At 60.6% G+C, this 15,733-nt stretch overlaps 3 protein-coding genes across 10 annotated transcripts; 2 read left to right on the plus strand and 1 right to left on the minus strand.

Annotated features, from left to right (window-relative positions):
• Positions 1-715: 715 nt before the first annotated feature.
• SLC52A2 (solute carrier family 52 member 2) lies at positions 716-3,438 on the minus strand. 6 transcript variants are annotated; one of them, XM_046642448.1, is made up of 5 exons: positions 3,373-3,438; positions 2,504-2,744; positions 1,522-2,389; positions 1,301-1,424; positions 716-1,194 (listed from the first exon to the last, which is right to left on the minus strand). In XM_046642448.1, exons 2-5 carry the CDS (start codon positions 2,631-2,633, stop codon positions 982-984), a joined length of 1,335 nt encoding a protein of 444 aa, XP_046498404.1. In that variant the 5' UTR covers positions 2,634-2,744; positions 3,373-3,438; the 3' UTR covers positions 716-981. The 6 variants fall into 6 exon arrangements, with proteins under 6 accessions (XP_046498404.1, XP_046498403.1, XP_046498405.1 ...); XM_046642447.1 differs by having other exon boundaries at positions 2,504-2,748; positions 3,373-3,427; XM_046642449.1 differs by lacking the exon at positions 3,373-3,438 and adding an exon at positions 3,097-3,260 and having other exon boundaries at positions 2,504-2,748.
• A 28-nt stretch (positions 3,439-3,466) lies between these two features.
• Positions 3,467-6,598, plus strand: FBXL6 (F-box and leucine rich repeat protein 6). 3 transcript variants are annotated; one of them, XM_046642441.1, is made up of 9 exons: positions 3,467-3,986; positions 4,223-4,381; positions 4,540-4,603; positions 4,912-5,043; positions 5,118-5,225; positions 5,309-5,422; positions 5,490-5,721; positions 5,808-6,054; positions 6,346-6,598. In XM_046642441.1, the coding sequence occupies exons 1-9, from the start codon at positions 3,592-3,594 to the stop codon at positions 6,494-6,496; spliced, it is 1,602 nt and encodes a 533-aa protein (XP_046498397.1). In that variant the 5' UTR covers positions 3,467-3,591; the 3' UTR covers positions 6,497-6,598. The 3 variants fall into 3 exon arrangements, with proteins under 3 accessions (XP_046498397.1, XP_046498398.1, XP_046498400.1); XM_046642442.1 differs by having other exon boundaries at positions 4,540-4,585; XM_046642444.1 differs by lacking the exons at positions 5,808-6,054; positions 6,346-6,598 and having other exon boundaries at positions 4,470-5,043; positions 5,309-5,670.
• Positions 6,599-6,942: 344 nt separating this feature from the next.
• On the plus strand, positions 6,943-9,331 carry TMEM249 (transmembrane protein 249). Its single transcript, XM_046642482.1, has 7 exons — positions 6,943-7,003; positions 7,210-7,232; positions 7,304-7,460; positions 7,950-8,044; positions 8,161-8,356; positions 8,672-8,757; positions 9,026-9,331. The coding sequence occupies exons 1-7, from the start codon at positions 6,943-6,945 to the stop codon at positions 9,209-9,211; spliced, it is 804 nt and encodes a 267-aa protein (XP_046498438.1). The 3' UTR covers positions 9,212-9,331.
• The last annotated feature ends 6,402 nt before the right edge of the window (positions 9,332-15,733 follow it).

Consider the following 15,733-nt stretch of genomic DNA (forward strand, 5'->3'; position numbering starts at 1 on the left):
CTGTCCCAGGGCTGGGGCAGGTGAACGCTGCTCAGGGCCAGGGGCCATCTGAAAGCGGCCCCGAGAGAAGGCAGCAGTTGCCATGTCCGCCTGAATAGAGGCTTTGGGCCTTCAGGGGTTTTATCGGAGAAGCTACAAACAACCCTGGTGGCTCAGGATGGAGCAATGCTCTTGAGCAGAAGCACCCAAGATTGGTTGGAACTTTATGCCTCTGTCTCTTCTAAGTCCCACTCATTGAACCCCTTCTGTGCCTGGCAGGATCCTTCCGTAAAGCAGTGGGGAAGTGCTACCATGCTCAGGTCACAAAGCGAGAGACAGCCCATCAGGCCTGACCCTCATGCCCAGCTAGCTCAGCCCACCATGCAGCCTTGAGATGCTTGTGGAGCAGTGGCCCTACTGGGAAGAGGTCCCGCCATTCAGCTGGAGATCCCAGATGGGCTGACACTGAGTGGACACCAGGCTGTCTCTGACCACCACAGCCTATGCAGGCCCTTGGCTCGGATTCCAGCCCTGGAGGTTGGCCTTCGCCCTCCCTCTGGGCAGTTTTCTGGGGCTGGGGGGACAAGAGTCCTGGACTCACAGGGCATGACCCCAGGATCTTTGAGAGCAGCCTGGGGGTGGCCAGCCCCTGCTGAACAGGTCAGGCCAGCGTGCCAGCCCAGGGGAGGTCTATCTGCACTGGGAAGGTGCCCTCAGGGATTAACACTCCAAGTCATGGAATAAAAATGCTTTATTGTGCAAATCCCAACAGGTCCCAGGCCCAGGGCCAAGTCTACAGCTGCTGTCAGGCCCTGGCTCCATGCCTTCTCTGTGGTCCCTACCCTGGCCTGAAGCACGAGAGTCTCCCGTGGAGTGTGCAAGTGTCCGTCCATAAGTGTGCCCATGCATAGGGAGGGCCTCCCTGGGCTGCAGGTACTCAGGCACTATGGCAGCCTCAGCCTGAAGACAGGTGGGGCCAAGTGATGTCCCCGCTGCCCCAGCTCAGGGTCCACATGGGTCCACACAGTCCTTCCTGCTGTGGAACACGTGGTAGATGCTGGTGGGAGGGAACATGGCGACAGCACCAAGCATGGAGCCCAGCTGGATGGCCACGCCAGCTGCCAGCAATGCCGGTCGCCCCCCCGCATGCAGCAGGGAGCTGGCAGCCACCTTCACGTAGGAGAACACGCCCAGACACAGCACCCACAACAGCACCTGGCGGAATGGATGTGGCAGCAGGCTGAGCATGAGATGTTCCAGCTCTGGGGCAAACACCCTCCTCAGTGCCACCCCTTTGCTTCTGTGTCCCCAATGTACTTACCACAAGGACCACCCCTGCAGAGGTGCCCACCAGGGGCGGGCAGGGGCTCAGGATTGCCAGTGCCATCAGGTAGGCCCCAAAGAGCATGCCTAGTAGACAGAGACCACCCAGTCCTGCCAGGGACCTGCCAGGGGTGAGCAGAAACTCAGGGCTGGCCGCACAAGAACCCAGCCCCTATCCCTAAGTTCCACCCCCTGAATGGTTTGGGGCCCCTTGTGTACCTGCACAGCACACCCATGGCCAGGAAGCAGGCAAGAGGGCTGGCGGTGCTGCCCAGCACCACAGCCAGGTGGTAGGCCAGGTGTCCATAGGGCAAGCAGGAAAAGCTCTGCACAGCAGGCAACACGCCATTGGTCAGTGCGTTGGTGACAGCGAGCAGGCCCAGCAGGCAGGTACTGCGCGTGGAGGGCAGCTGATGGGCCTCAGGGTCTGGACTGGGGGTGGTGCCTGCTGCCTGGCTTGGTGGCTCCTGAAGCGGCGAGGCCTCTTCCTCCTCCTCCACTCCTGGGGCTCCCATCCGCAGGTCAGGCCCTGGGGCCCCTGTGGGTATGGATGGTGGTGATGGCAACAACAGCAGGAGACCCTGGAAGGCAGCAGCCGAAGTGACCAGAAGGGCAGTCAGTGCCCAGAAGAAGGTGCTGGCAGAAAAACGCTCTGGGAAGTGGTGGGGGGGCCCAGGGGTGCCATTGATGGGGGCTGGCGGGCACTCAAGGCGGCCCACACCCTGCACTAGGGCCAGCACACAGGGCAGCAGAGCACTGAGGCCCTGACCCAGAAAGAAGGACCGCAAGAAAGGAGGTGGCAGGTGGCTCAGGAAGGGCAGGAAAGTGACATTAGAGGCACAGCAGGCCAGTGCCAGCACCAAGGCCAGCGTTAAGAAAGCCACAGAATGGAGCTGCCCTGCCACCGGCGCTACGTGGTGCCACAGCGGGGCCAGCAGTGCTGTGCCCACCATGCTCAGCGCCTGCACCACCTGGATGGGGCCCCGCTCGCCCTTGCCCGGGGCCAGCCGCCTCCACAGGGTCACCACCAGCAGACCCAGGTTCCCCAGTGCCACAAGCACAGCAAGGTATGAAGGAAGGCTCCAACCTGCAAAGAAAGGAGGAGGCCATGTCAGGGGCAGGATGCTAAGGGACCAAGAGCTGTTGCAACCCACTTTGCGGGGCACACCTGCCCTGCACTTCCCTGCACACGCCCACTCACCCTCGGGGAGGTCTTTCACCACCACAGGCAGCTCCACCCAGATCCCATTGATGGCAGCCCATGAGCCCATGCCGAACAGAGCTACCAGCAGGTGGGTCAGCACCAGACGGCCCAGCGGCGCTGCTGCCATTCAACCCAAGGCTGGGCCCTCCAAGACAGGGCAAAGGTCACAGCCAGCTCTTCTTTCCCCGCCTAGGTCCAAAGAAGACGCTTCGGCTCTTCTAAGAACTGAAGATCTCTTCTAGCTTGAAGGAAATAGACACGCATGCAGGATCACAAGGAGGAGACACAGAACCCGAGTGAGAGGAAGGCCAGACCGCCAAGACCAGGGAAACTGGGGGAGTGTCCGGGGGTGGGGGATGGGGAGGAGGAGGGGCCAAAACATACCAAGAAGCACCGGCCGCCTGTGTCGGGATGACGACACAGAAAGGCGGGCAGGCAGAGAAGCAGGAAGCCGTGCTTAAGGCGCCACGACCCCACGGGAAGAGCTGATCTTAGGGTCTGAGTTGCCGAGACCACCATCACCCTCACCCCAAGACGGACACGAGACCAAGGACCCAGGGACAAGGGCACCCTTCAGGCGCCACGCACACCTCTGCGGCTTCGGCGCCCACCTGGGACCGCCTGGGCCCCGTCGGGCTCTGAGCGGGTGTGGCCGCGGCGGGCACCGCCCCCCGCTGGGTCCGGTGGGCGGCGGGGAGCAGCGGGGCGAGGGGGTCCCTGCGCCTCCCGGTCCGCGCGCTCCCCGACCTGGCGGTCAGCCGGCCGCCCCGCTGCGAGGGCGCCGCCTCTGGCCCAGGGTCGCGGCCCCAGCTCAGAGCCGGGGGAGCCGGTGGATGCGACCAGGCAGGAGCGCGGACTCTACTCACCGCGGAACTCCAAGACGCGGCTGGCCGGCCCGCCCCCGGCATGGCCCGCCGCCGGAAGCCCCGCCCCGGAAGTCGAGTGCGCAGCCGGCGGGGAGGTGCTGGCCCGGGGTCCAGGCCACGCCCCTTTCGAGGGCACACCTAGCCAGGCCCCGCCCCTTCCGCCGCCAGCCCCGCCTCTTCCGCTCCTCGGGGGCCGGCTGTGGAGCGCGACTGGTGGTTATGGCTCGCGGGGCTGCCAAGGGGGCCCGGCGCAGAGTCCGGGGCGCGCCGCCGGTCAGGGCGCGGGGCCGCTCGGCAGAGGACTGGTGGTGGGATCGGCTGGCTCCGAGCGGCTCCGGCTACCACCTGCTGCAGGCGGACAGCATGCTGCTGGTGCTGCCCGGCCCGGGGCCCGCCCGCGCCCGCACGCACAGGCGCGCTGCCCGCCGAGCTCATCGGCTGCGGCCCCCGGGGACCTGCGCCGTGGCAGCCAAGGCCAAGCCCAGACCCGCGCCCGCCCCTGAGGCGCCGCAGGGGCCCGACCCGGGCTGGGGCGACCGCATTCCCTTGGAAATCCTGCTGCAGATTTTCGGGCTGCTGGTGGCGACCGATGGGCCCATGCCCTTCCTCGGCAGGTACCCCAGGCCGACCCAGCGCAGTGGCATGGCTCAGGCTGACCCACAGCGCAGTTTCACAGGAGGTTCAGTTGGAGCCCCAGAGGCCTGACTTTGAGCTGAGGTGTCCACAGCGCTGTGAGAGTTGCGGGGGCAGGTCCTTCCTCATAGAAAACTCCATAGCGTCAGCAGGTGGGGGGTGTGGGGGCGGTATTGGCCACGAAAGACCCTGCCCCTCAGCAGAGATTTTCTCCCAGGGCTGCACGCGTGTGCCGCCGCTGGCACGAGGCCGCCTCCCAGCCCGCGCTCTGGCACACCGTGACCCTGTCTCCTCCGCTGGCTGGCCGCCCCGCCCTTGGCGAGGCCAAGGCCGAGAAGAAGCTCCTTGCATCCCTGGAGTGGCTTATGCCCACTCGGTGAGGAGTTTATTCTTTTCCTTGTCCCCTCACTCCACTTGGGTGGTATGTCAAAACTCCCAGGCCCCTTGCTTTCTCCCTTCACCAGGGTGGGGAGGACGCCGACAGAAGGGGCAGTGTGGGAACACTTTGCAGCTCTGCTTCTGCTGTCGGCCCAGGTTCTCACAGCTCCAGAGGCTGACCCTCATCCACTGGAAGTCCCAGGTACACCCCGTGTTGAAGGTGAGAGCTCGAGGCTGCCCTGCCTACCAGCCGTGACACTCTCGGGTTGCTCAGGACTTCCAGGGAGTGGGTCAGGCACCCTGGAGCCCACCGCTGCCCCATGGGGGTGCCTGCCTGGTTCTCCTTTCCTGTTGTCTCCTCCAGCAGGGAGGTGTCAGAGATGGGAGCACCTAAGTGGGCCTGGCATGGCCAGAAAGGAGGTCATAGCTGAGGCAGTAAAATGGGGTTGGCACCAGCCATTGGTTTCTTTCCTTTATGGACCACAGCCTGCCCTCCCCCAATTCTGGCTGACTCTCTGTCTTCCACAGCTGGTTAGTGAGTCCTGTCCTCGGCTCACCTTCCTCAAGCTTTCTGATTGCCATGGTGTGACCCCTGACACTCTGATCATGCTAGCCAAAGCCTGCCCCCAGCTCCACAGCCTGGACATACAGCACTCCATGGTGAGCCTTGTGTCCCCAGGAGCCCCAAAGAAGCCTGGGCCGCGGTGACAGGTACCCCTGTGTTGGGTTCGCAGGTGGAGTCCACGGCTGTGGTAAGCTTCTTGGAGGAGGCAGGCCCCCGAATGCAAAAGCTGTGGCTGACTTACAGCTCCCAGACAACAGCCATCTTGGGTGCGCTGCTGGTAGGTTGGTGACAGACAGGAGCAGAGCTGGATGCTCAGGGACTGCCTGGCCACTGGCCCCATGTTCTCCCCAACCTCTGCAGGGCAGCTGCTGCCCCCAGCTCCAGGTCCTGGAGGTGAGCACCGGCATCAACCGCAACAGCACTCCGCTCCAGCTGCCTGTTGAGGCCCTGCAGCAAGGCTGCCCTCAGCTGCAGGTACCTGACGCCCCACCTCTCCCACCCGTCACCCCCTCCCCATCTGCAGCCTGGGCCTTGCTCCCAGGTGCTGCGGCTGCTAAACCTGATGTGGCTGCCTAAGCCTTCCGGACGAGTGGTGACTCCTGGCCCAGGCTTCCCCGGCCTCGAGGAGCTCTGCCTCGCCAGCTCCACCTGCAACTTTGTGAGCAATGAGGTCCTGGGCCGCCTGCTCCATGGCTCCCCTAACCTGCGGCTGTTGGATCTTCGTGGCTGTGCTCGCATCACGCCTGCTGGCCTGCGTGATCTGCCATGTCAGGGTCAGCTCCCTGGGTGGTGGCTGGGCAGATGGGATGTGGGGACCCTTGCCCACTTTGCAGCTCATGCTCACCCCTCTCACCTCCAGAGCTGGAGCAGCTTCACCTGGGCCTGTACGGCATGTCGGACCGGCTGACTCTAGTTAAGGAGGGCAGCGCCCTATTGACCCAGAAGTGGTGCCACACGCTGAGGGAACTGGACTTGAGTGGCCAGGGTTTCAGCGAGAAGGACCTGGATCACGCCCTAGCTGCCTTTTCAGGCATCCCTGGGGGCTCACGCCCAGCCCTGTGCTCCCTCAACCTCAGGGGCACCCGGGTCACACCAAGCACTGTCAGGTTAGCACCCCTTCCCACAGTCCCTTGGAGCCAGTGTGGCTTGCCTCCCTATCCTGCCTGGCTTGCCTGCTCCAGGGGTCCGAAAGGGGAGTGCATACTGGTCAAGCCCCTGCTTGGGATTGGTCTTGGGGACACCAATGGGACTGGGCTTGGGCCTCAGTGGCTGTGGGTGGCAGAGGCAGTTGTGGTACATGGGCAGAGAGGGCTCCTTAGCCTGGCCCAGCCCTACAGGGGCCTGCGTCGCCTGGGGGCCAGTGGTTCAACTCCCCATGGCCTATCCTGTCCCCACAGCTCTGTGATCAGCAGCTGTCCAGGCCTGCTGTACCTCAACCTGGAGTCCTGCCGCTGCCTTCCCCGGGGCTTGAAGCGGGCCTATCGGGGCCCAGAGGAAGTGCAGTGGTGCCTGGAGCAGCTGCTCACCAGCCTCCCGCCCCTCAGCTAGGCAGCTCCAGACCCCAGACCCCTGGGCCAGCGAGCCCTGCCCTGCTCCCTTTCCCAGTTTTGGATCTTTGAGCATTTTGTTATAATAAAACGTTTTCAGGAACTCTGTGTGGTCGTTGGGGTGGGAGTGAGGGGACAGGGGTTGTACCTAAGGGACAACCGGTTTGGGCTAGAGCTGAACCACAGGCCTATGTGTTGTGAGAGGGGGCTCCTGAGTCTGCCTGTGGCTGTGCCTTGCCTGCTCACCCCTGGGCCCGAATCTTGGTCAGAGTGTGTATGTGTGTGTGCGCGTGTCCCCCCCTCGGGGCCACTGAGGTGAGCTGTCCGTGGCTGTATGTGAGGCTCTGACCAGGGCAGAGGTGCTGCTGGAGAGGGGGAGGTCCTGCTCAGCCATGAGGTTTGATGTGGAGTGCCTGCCTACAGACTTTCCTCCAGTTTAGGCCTGGAATGTTCCGCCACCCCACCCTTCAGGTGAGGGCTGTGAACCAGACTGTACAGGAAGCCCCCGGTGGGATGGGGAACTAGGCGGGAAGTGCACGCCCACCGCAGGCCTGGCCAAGCGACCCCCTGGAGAAGGGTCGTGGTCACAGAATGGCTCCTTCTAGAACCTGCCGCCCAAAGCTTCTAGAACCCCGGGCGGGGCCCAGCCTGGATCGCCACCTAGTGGCACTCCCCTGACGGTTGCCTGAGTTCCTGCTCCTTCCTGGACCGCAGCCCTGGAGGCATTCTTCTCCCAGGTAAGAGCGCAACTGTGGGCAGAGGGCGGTGGCAGCAGACGAGCCGCCCAGTTGACGATCTCCTGTACCAGATCCAGATCCCCAAGGGCCGGATTACCGGCTTGCCCACGACCTCCAGCGGCAAGCCTTTCCAGCTCTGGGCCCTAGGACACTTGTGCACCGAGCGCCACCTGGCCAGGCGCCTCAAGGACAACAGCTTCTACCCGTTCACGCAGCAGCAGCCCAATGGTGCGCGCGGCCGGCGGCTGGGGAACCGGGTCCTGAACAGGGCGAAGCCGGGGCACTGGGGCTGGAGACCTGAACAGGGCGGGGGCGGGGACCTCAACGGGGAGGGGGCGGAGACCTGAACGGGGAGGGGGCGGGGACCTGAACGGGGAGGGGGCGGGGCCGGAGACCTGAACAGGGCGGGGGCGGGGACCTGAATGGGGGGGCGGGGCCGGAGACCCGGAACGGGGAGGGGGCGGGGCCGGGGCGCGGGGGCGGAGACCTGAACAGGGCGGGACCGAGGGGCGGGATCTAGGCGGGGCGGGGGCGGGGCCAGAGCCCGTGGCGGGGCTGGCCCGTGGCGGCGCCGGCCCAGGAACTGCAGGCGGGACGCTGACTACGGCCCCGAGCCCTTCGTGGGGCGGGCTGTTCCGGGTCGAGCCCTGGCACTGCCACCCCCGGCTGCGAGCAGGGGCCGGCTGTCCTCACACGCCGCCGCCACACCGTCCCCAGTCTTCGTGCTCGAGTACTACCTGGACACGCTGTGGAAGGGGACGCTGCTCTTCGTCGTCTGCCTCTTATTCGTCAGCTTCGGCTTCTTGAGCCAGGTCTGAGCTCCTGGGCCCACGTCCCACGGCCTTCCTTCTCTGGGGGGCGGGCCCACCGCTCGGCGCCCCCTCCCCGCGCCCCTCGGCCGCTAAGAAGGTCCCCGCGGCGCCCGCAGGTGCAGAACCAGGAGACTTGGGGCTTCCCCGCGTACGGCGTGGGCGTGGGCCTGTGGCTCATGATCTCGTCGCTGCCGCGGCGCCGCCTGGTGCTGAACCACACGCGCGGCATGTACCACTTCTCCATCGAGGGCCGCACCGTGTGTCAGGGACCCATGCACCTGATCTACTTGCGCCTGGCACTCAACTCGGACGGTGACGCACGGGGCGGGCCGCGGAGGGGGGGAGGGTGTGCAAACGAAGGGAAAGACGCTTGAGAGTAAGGCGAGTCATCTGGCAAGCTAGCCCACGGCCCGGTCCCCTGGAGCGCCCGCCCCCTGGGGTCTCTACCCCTGGAGCCCCCGCCTCCTGGAGTCTCTGCCCAGTGCAAACCCTGTCTCCTGGAGCCCCCGCCCCCTGGAGCCCCGCCCCCTGGAGTCCCCACCCCTGGAGTCCCCGCCCCCTGGAATCCCCGCCCCCTGGAGCCCAGTCCCCTGGGGTCCCCGGGCTGAGCCGCTTGCCCCTCACCAGCCTACGGAAGGTGCTTCTTCCAGCTGGTTCTGTGCGGCCACAAGCTGGAGCCGCTGGTGCTGGTGCAGCTTTCAGAGCGCTACGAGGTGGGTCCCGTCCCAGCCCGCCCCGGGTCCCCAGACACACTCCCCTCCCCGCCTCGGTTCAGCTTGACGCCTCCCTCTGCTTAAGGTCTTAAGGTGGGGCTATTTCCACGCGGTCCTAGCCCAGACTTCCGCTCGGAGCCCGTGGAGAGGGCCCTGGGGCTGAAGGGCAGGGCTGGAGATGCGGCCTGGCAAGGGAGGGGACGCCTCGGGGGCCAGCGGCGGGGCCTTTCCTGTCCAGGCAAGAGCTGACCGCCACCCGGTCCCCCAGCAAATGGAATACCTGGGCCGTCACATCGCCCGGAAGCTCAACATTAACTACTTCGACTACCTAGCCACGTCCTACCGGCACGTGGTCCGCCACTGGCCGCTGGGGACCACTTTCAACCCAGGCGTGGTGCTGCGCAAGACCGGCGCCTATGAAAAGCAGGGGTCTCAGTCCGACCTGGACGTGTAGATGCTGCGGGCTGGCACCCCATCCTTCCCCCACCCAGGACTACATTCTCCCTTCCCCTCCAATCTCCCACCCCTACCCCACCACTGGCCTTCCTCTCAGTAAAGATGCTTCTTGCTTCCAGCTGGTTGTTTCATCTTCGAGGGGTGGGGGGCTCCCGCTCCAGGGTCTTCCCCTGGTGCACACCTCCCAGGGCCTCAGGGAACAACTCCCGGAGTTTGGGTTGGAAAATGGGGGTAGTGGTGGGAGTGAGGTGATGAGCAGCCAGGTCTCTAGGAGGTCAGACCCACCATAGGACAGGTATGGGACACACTTACCCATCTTGGCCAGCAGCACTGAACTGGTCCTAGCTGGCCTCAGAAGTGCTGACCAGGGGCCGGCCCGGTGGTGCAGCAGTTAAGTGTGCATGTTCTGCTTTGGTGGCCTGGGGTTTGCCGGTTCGGATCCCAGGTGTGGACATGGCACCGCTTGGCACACCATACTGTGGTAGGCATCCCACATATAAAGTAGAGGAAGATGGGCATGGATGTTAGCTCAGGGCCAGTCTTCCTCAGCAAAAAGAGGAGGATTGGTGGCAGATGTTAGCTCAGGGCTGATCTTCTGCAGGAAAAAAAACCCAAAAAAACAAAAAAGAAATGCTGACCAATAAGTTAGGAGTCAGATCTGATTGGTCCAGTCCAGGTTAGGCGCCTGTTACTCGTCCAATTAGTGATGGGATGGGCACAGTCATAAGCCAAGCCCTGTGCCTGGGGGTGCATTCTGGGTTAGACACTTCCCAAAGTCCTGCGGCATAGCTCCCAGGGAGGAGGCTGCAGAACCCTAGGCCAGGGCTCAAGGCCTGCTGGGGGTGAGGGGTAGACCCACCATGTCGTGGAGCTTGCACCCATGTGCCTGCTGGAACCTCAGTCCCATGTTCCCTTGTCCAGTGGGTATTCCCATCTCCTGGGAGCTGGGAGCTGCTGTGGGAACAGAGAAGGCAGTGGTGGGCCATGGGGATCCAGGAGTGGCACCTGGCACTATCCACCTGGCTCTCCTGGTCAGCGTTTTCCCTCAGGGCCATGCTGGTGACCCAAGTCTTTGTGCATTGTGCCAGCTGAGTGGCCCTCGAATCAAGACCAGCTGCCTAATTTGCAGGGCTCCACACAAAATGAAAATGCAGAGCCCCTTGTTAAAAAGTTATTAAGAATTTCCAGATGGCAATGCTAGAGCATTAAACCAAGTGTGGGTCTTTCTGAGCTTGGGGCATTTTGTGATTGCCCAGATTATGTGCCCATGAAACTGGCCCTGCCTGGATTCATGGCTCAGAGTTACTCACTGGTTGACTCTCAATCTTGAGGCTGGCCAAACCCAGTGGGCACACCAGCATCCCTGCCTGTCTCTGGGGCAGAGTCCAGGGACTGCTGGAATTACTTTAGGCAATCCTAGGGAGCAGTTGTTATTCATGGCACAAGTACAGGGACCCCTGCCCCTCAGAAGATGGGGTCTAAGTTTTCCTCAGAGTGGCAGTGCCCAGCTTTTACTGGGGGATGGGCTCAAGATGGTGGGCAGAGCCCAGCAGTGGAGATGTTGGGACATGTTGGGGAACAATGTAGTGGGGAGATATGGGGTGGGGTGTGGGCCAGAGAGCTAGGCTGGCTGGGTGAGTGCCTGGGGCACCCAGGCTGCCTGTTGGCTTTGCACAGGGGTTAGAATGCCAGCCCCTCAGGCTCCAGGAGGCTTCTCAGATCACCAGAAAGGCTTCCAGTTGGGGACTCAGTTTCACCCAGGCAGGCAAAGTCCCTGTCCTCCTGGAGCTGATGATCTAAGGGGGACATAGACGGAGGAGTAAGTTTTGCCAAAGTGGCTGGAGGAGGGGTGAGGTCCTTCTAGCTAGAGGGTCAGGCAAGTCTGAGGATGCAGGATTTGAGCTGCTACCAGGAGCTGGAGGTCATGTGGAGCTCTGGGGGAGAGCATTTGGGGCAGAAGGGACAGGAAGTGTAAAGGGCATGATGCAGTCCTGAGCTGGAGGGGGACTGGCTGGTGAGAATGGAGAGGGGGACCTGGAAGGCAGGAATCAATGGGAAACCACTGGGGAGTTGTAAGCAGACTGTACCATGACCTTGGAGGGAGTGGGAAGGGCCAGGAGGTGGCAGGAATGTGCAGGAGGAGAAGGGTAGCTGGGCGTCAGGTAGGGGCAGAGGGAAACAGAGAGGACCACCAGTAGGTCTGAGCTACATTTTGAGTTCACAGCAGACAGAATTTGCTGGCAAGCTGGATGCAGGCTGGAAAGGACAGCAATTCAGGGTGAGTCTGGGGTTTCTGGCCTGGCTACTGGGGCTGCTGGTCCTGGGGAGGTGAGATTGAGGAATCAAGCTGTCTGAGTTAGGGGAGATTTTGAGAAGGCAGGGAGGCACTGGGGAGAAGGGGCAGGAGCAGGAAGTAGAGATCTGGAGCCATCATCCCACACGAGGTCCCTCAGGCCAAGGTCCTGATGTCTCCTGGCAGTACAATGGACAGAGAAGAGCAAGATGAGCCAAGGATGGAGCTCTGGCACCCGACATGCAGAGGGTGGGCAGAGGACAGGCCCGCAGAGGGAGGGGGACCAGAAAACTAGAGAGGGGTGGAGGGGAGCCAGTGAGATAGATGCTTACTAGGAGTAGCCTCAGGGAGGGGGGCTGAGCAGCTCAGCAAGAGTGGGGAGTGGGGATGGAGAGGATGGGGGGAGAGGGGAGGCAGGGGGAGATCACACAGGGAGTTTCACTGCCAAGGGCAGAGACAAGCCGGCTGCTTAGGGAAGGAGGTCTTCTTGTTTGTTCACTTTTAAAGGCATATTATTGGTGTGCAGGTGGGAATGGCCCTAACAAGAGGTGTTTATTATGAAGTAGGTGGCGGTGGACATTTGCAGGAAAAAAGTTCTTGGCTGGGCAGAAGAGGAGGGGATTGGGAACAAAACTGGGATGGGGAGCAGGATCTCTTGTCCATCTTCCACTTGTTCCTTAGCAAGGAACCCCCCACATTTAGCTAGGCATATGGTCCCACAGAAGAAACACTGCATTTCCCAGCCTCTGTTGCAGATAGATATAGGTAGTCTTGAGACTAATTCCTGCCCAATGCAATGTAAGAATCAGTATGTGTAATTTCCACAAGTGTCCTTAAAGGGAGGAGTTTGCCTGTCTCTGCCATTTCCTTCTTTCTGTGGTCTACAACGCATCCATGATTACTGGAGCTCAAACAGCCATCTTGGACCATGAAGAAGAATGTGTGTATTGAGGATGGCAGAGCAACAAGATAGAATGGTGGATCTCGATGACTTTGCAGCTGCCATGCCAACTCTGGATGGTTTATGATGGACTCTATGCAAAAGAGAAAAACTTCTAAGGTTTAAGCTATTGTTATTTGGAGATTTTTTTTTTTTAAAGATTGGCACCTGAGCTAACATCTGTTGCTAATATATATATTTTTTCTTCTTCTCCCCAAAGCCCCCCAGTACATAGTTGTATATTCTAGTTGTAGGTCCTTCTGATTGTGCTATGTGGGACGCCGCCTCAGCATGGCTTGATGAGTGGGGCCATGTCCATGCCCAGAATCTGAACAAGCAAAACCCTGGGCCGCCGAAGCGGAGTGCAGGAACTTAACCACTCGGCCACAGGGCTGGCCCCTGGAGTTTTCTAACACTTGTAACCAAGCTCCTGATTCTAAATAAAGAAGGTTACTAGCTTTGTGTGGGAGGTGGTGGCAATTAGGAGGTTTCAAGGAAAAAAGACAGGGTATGAAATAGTCTTCCCAGAGAATGGGAGGGTAACTGGATGAGAAAAGTATACAAGATTGTCTGGCAGTGTGCAAAGCCCACTAGAAATGTGTTATAAAGTTAAAGGACCAGTTAAGCATGGTTTTATGTTTTTCTCCAGCAAAGTTTTGCTGCTTGGATGTAGGTCTGGAGTAGGCGGTAGTTTGATCTAACAAGAGTTGGGGCTTAGCCAGGAAAATATGAGTTGGAGGGGCAAGGGAGTAATTATAATTCTTGACCATGGGACCTGAGCTGGGAAGGCAGAGAGTGGAGGGGTGAAGGACAAGGGGCTTCAGCTCTCTGTTACTACATAACCAACTACCCTAAACTTAATGGCTTAAAACAGCATTGATTTACTTGTTCTCACGATTTTGTGGGCTGGCTGGGCTTGGCTGGGGGGTTCTACTACTTGCATGTGGCTGGGATAGTTCATGTGGCTGCATCAGCTGGGAGGTCAGCAGGGGCAAGAATGTCCAAGACGATGCCCATCCTCCAGGGCCTCTTTCCATCATCATTCTCTCTCATCATTCAGCACACTATCTTGCTACTGGTTTCCGGGAGGGAGTGTTATAGGAGGACCTGATGCAATGGGCCACCATCCCATTAAGCATTTGCATGCGTCATCATACTAATGTCCCATCATACTAATGTCCCAGTGACCAAGTAAGGTCATGTGGGCAAGCCCAGAGTCACTGTGGAAGGAGTTTGCCAAGTATGTGAACACCAGGAGGCTCGTGGGGGCCCTGAATATAGGCAGCCCATCTTCTGGCCCCTCCCAAGACCCCCAGTATCTCATCTCATCACAGCACCCAGCTTAGGCCTCAAGTCCAGGATCAACACATCTTTTGAGGGAGAAGGACACAATTCAACCCATAACAGGCAACTTCACATTTTCCCAGAACTCTCCTTACCTATAACCAGTTCATTAGGTACCTTTTTGCCTTCCAAGTGACTGTAGGCAGCAGCCTCACTGACTTGTCACTGACATGGTCCTCTTTCTCCAGGCTCTGCTGACAATCTCCTCAGGCCTCTGCTTGCCATCTGATCCCAAAGCCAATACACTTGTGTTTGGGGTTTGGTACAGCAGCACCCCACCTCCAGGTACCAACTTCTGTCTCGGTCATCTATTTCTGTGTAAACCACCCCCAAACTTAGGCACTTATAATGACAGCTTATTATTTCTCCAATTATGCAGGTTGACTGGCTCAGCTGGGCGGTTCTGCTCCGTGTGGTATAGCTGGAGTCACTCATGTGACGGCATTCAGCTGGGAGGTCAGCTGGGGCTGCTCTGCCTGAGAGGGCCTCCCATCCTACAGGACACCCTGCACAGCCTCTCCTCAACGGACAGCGCGACCTCTTCATGTCATGGCTGTGGGCATCCAGGAGGAGCCTTACAGAGAGTGAAGCCTACAAGAGCATGTATTTACCAAGCCTTTGCTTGTGTCACTCTTGCTGATGCCCCATGACCAAGCCCAAATCAATATGGGGGTGGGGGGCTTAACCCCAGGGCGGGGTGATTAACAATGGCCTCCAAGAAAGCAGCAGCCACAGGCAGAGAGGAGTGGTTGGCCTGGGGCTAAAGTCCTGTCAAGGTTGGGAAGTTGGGATGGGAGGATGAGGCAGGGATTTAAGGATGGGGGGCCAAGCAGAGAATAGGGTACCTGGAATGGAGACTTGGGCAGCCCCCCCCAGGATGAACAGGCCCCAGGTGGGACTCCAAGAAGGGTGTTTTGGGGCAAGTGGTGAATCGGGCCATCAGAGACAAGAGGCGGGTCTGGACATATTGTTTCCAAGGACTTTGCGATTGGAGAGCACAGAGAGAGCCAAGCCCAAAAGCATGTCTCCAAGGAAACGGGGGGACAGAAGTGAGGAGGGGACAGGAAGGGGGGCCAGGAGTGTCAGGTGGAAAGTGTTTGAAGGAGCAGAATAAAGATGCCCCAGCTTGGCTCTCCAGGAAGGAGGGTATTTATAGGGAGTGCCCTTGGGGTGGATTTCTGTGGGAGGCAGGGTGAGAATGCTAGGTGGGGTTCAGGGTGGGGTGAGCAGTAGCCCAGGAGGACGGCCTCAGCTGACCTCCAGAAGGCCTGAGCTGAGGTGACCCATCAGAATTGTCCTGCCATGGCCAGAATGCCCCGGCCTCTGTACAGTCGTTGATGTGGCTGCTCCAGATGAGATGGCTCTGCAGCTGTGACAATCCCCAAGGGCTGCCTGGTGACAGCACCCTCAGCAGCTGGGGCAACCAATTCTCCCAGAAGGGAGAGCGGGTGGTGTGTCTTCACATCCACTGTAGTCCCCTCTTCACTGCTCAGATCCACTTCTTCATAGATGCTCTGGACCACAGTGGGTGGTGGGGTTGCACTGGGCACTCAGGGTCTCATCTCCATGATCCGCCCCGCACTCCCCTCGCCCCCTACCACACTTGTCTGTTTACTGCCAGAAGCAGGCAGGGGAGGAACCATGTGGGCCAGCAGGGCACACTCCCTGCTCCTGTCCCGTCCCAGGCCCTGCCTCCTCTCAATGGTTAGGTCAGCTCCCCTGCTGGGCAGGTCACTCCTCTTCCGGCCTCTTGGTCCTGGACACAGGGAGCCAGAGTGCCCTGGTAGTGGCTGTGACCCTCAGCTCAGTGGGACTGTGGCTGTGTCCCCTGGCAGAAGCGGTCCTCCTCTGGGACCAGGACATCTAAACCCACCACCTGGGAGCTGTGGGACAAGGAGCCCAAACTCCCAGTGGGTCACTGGGGGGACAGTGGGGAGCCACAC

The sequence above is a fragment of the Equus quagga genome, chromosome 16, assembly GCF_021613505.1.
Source record: "Equus quagga isolate Etosha38 chromosome 16, UCLA_HA_Equagga_1.0, whole genome shotgun sequence".
NCBI lineage: Eukaryota > Metazoa > Chordata > Mammalia > Perissodactyla > Equidae > Equus > Equus quagga.

Excerpts from the sequence above, each read along its gene's own strand:
- SLC52A2 (XM_046642448.1), bottom strand. The coding sequence starts at position 2,633 with ATGGCAGCAGCGCCGCTGGGCCGTCTGGTGCTGACCCACCTGCTGGTA. Across the intron at positions 2,390-2,503 it reads GGTGAAAGACCTCCCCGAGG|GTTGGAGCCTTCCTTCATAC; the intron begins GTGAGTGGGCGT and ends CTTTCTTTGCAG. Across the intron at positions 1,425-1,521 it reads GCCATGGGTGTGCTGTGCAG|GTCCCTGGCAGGACTGGGTG; the intron begins GTACACAAGGGG and ends CACCCCTGGCAG.
- FBXL6 (XM_046642441.1), top strand. The coding sequence starts at position 3,592 with ATGGCTCGCGGGGCTGCCAAGGGGGCCCGGCGCAGAGTCCGGGGCGCG. Across the intron at positions 4,604-4,911 it reads AGGTACACCCCGTGTTGAAG|CTGGTTAGTGAGTCCTGTCC; the intron begins GTGAGAGCTCGA and ends TGTCTTCCACAG. Across the intron at positions 6,055-6,345 it reads GTCACACCAAGCACTGTCAG|CTCTGTGATCAGCAGCTGTC; the intron begins GTTAGCACCCCT and ends CTGTCCCCACAG.
- TMEM249 (XM_046642482.1), top strand. The coding sequence starts at position 6,943 with ATGTTCCGCCACCCCACCCTTCAGGTGAGGGCTGTGAACCAGACTGTA. Across the intron at positions 7,461-7,949 it reads CACGCAGCAGCAGCCCAATG|TCTTCGTGCTCGAGTACTAC; the intron begins GTGCGCGCGGCC and ends CACCGTCCCCAG. Across the intron at positions 8,357-8,671 it reads CCTGGCACTCAACTCGGACG|CCTACGGAAGGTGCTTCTTC; the intron begins GTGACGCACGGG and ends GCCCCTCACCAG.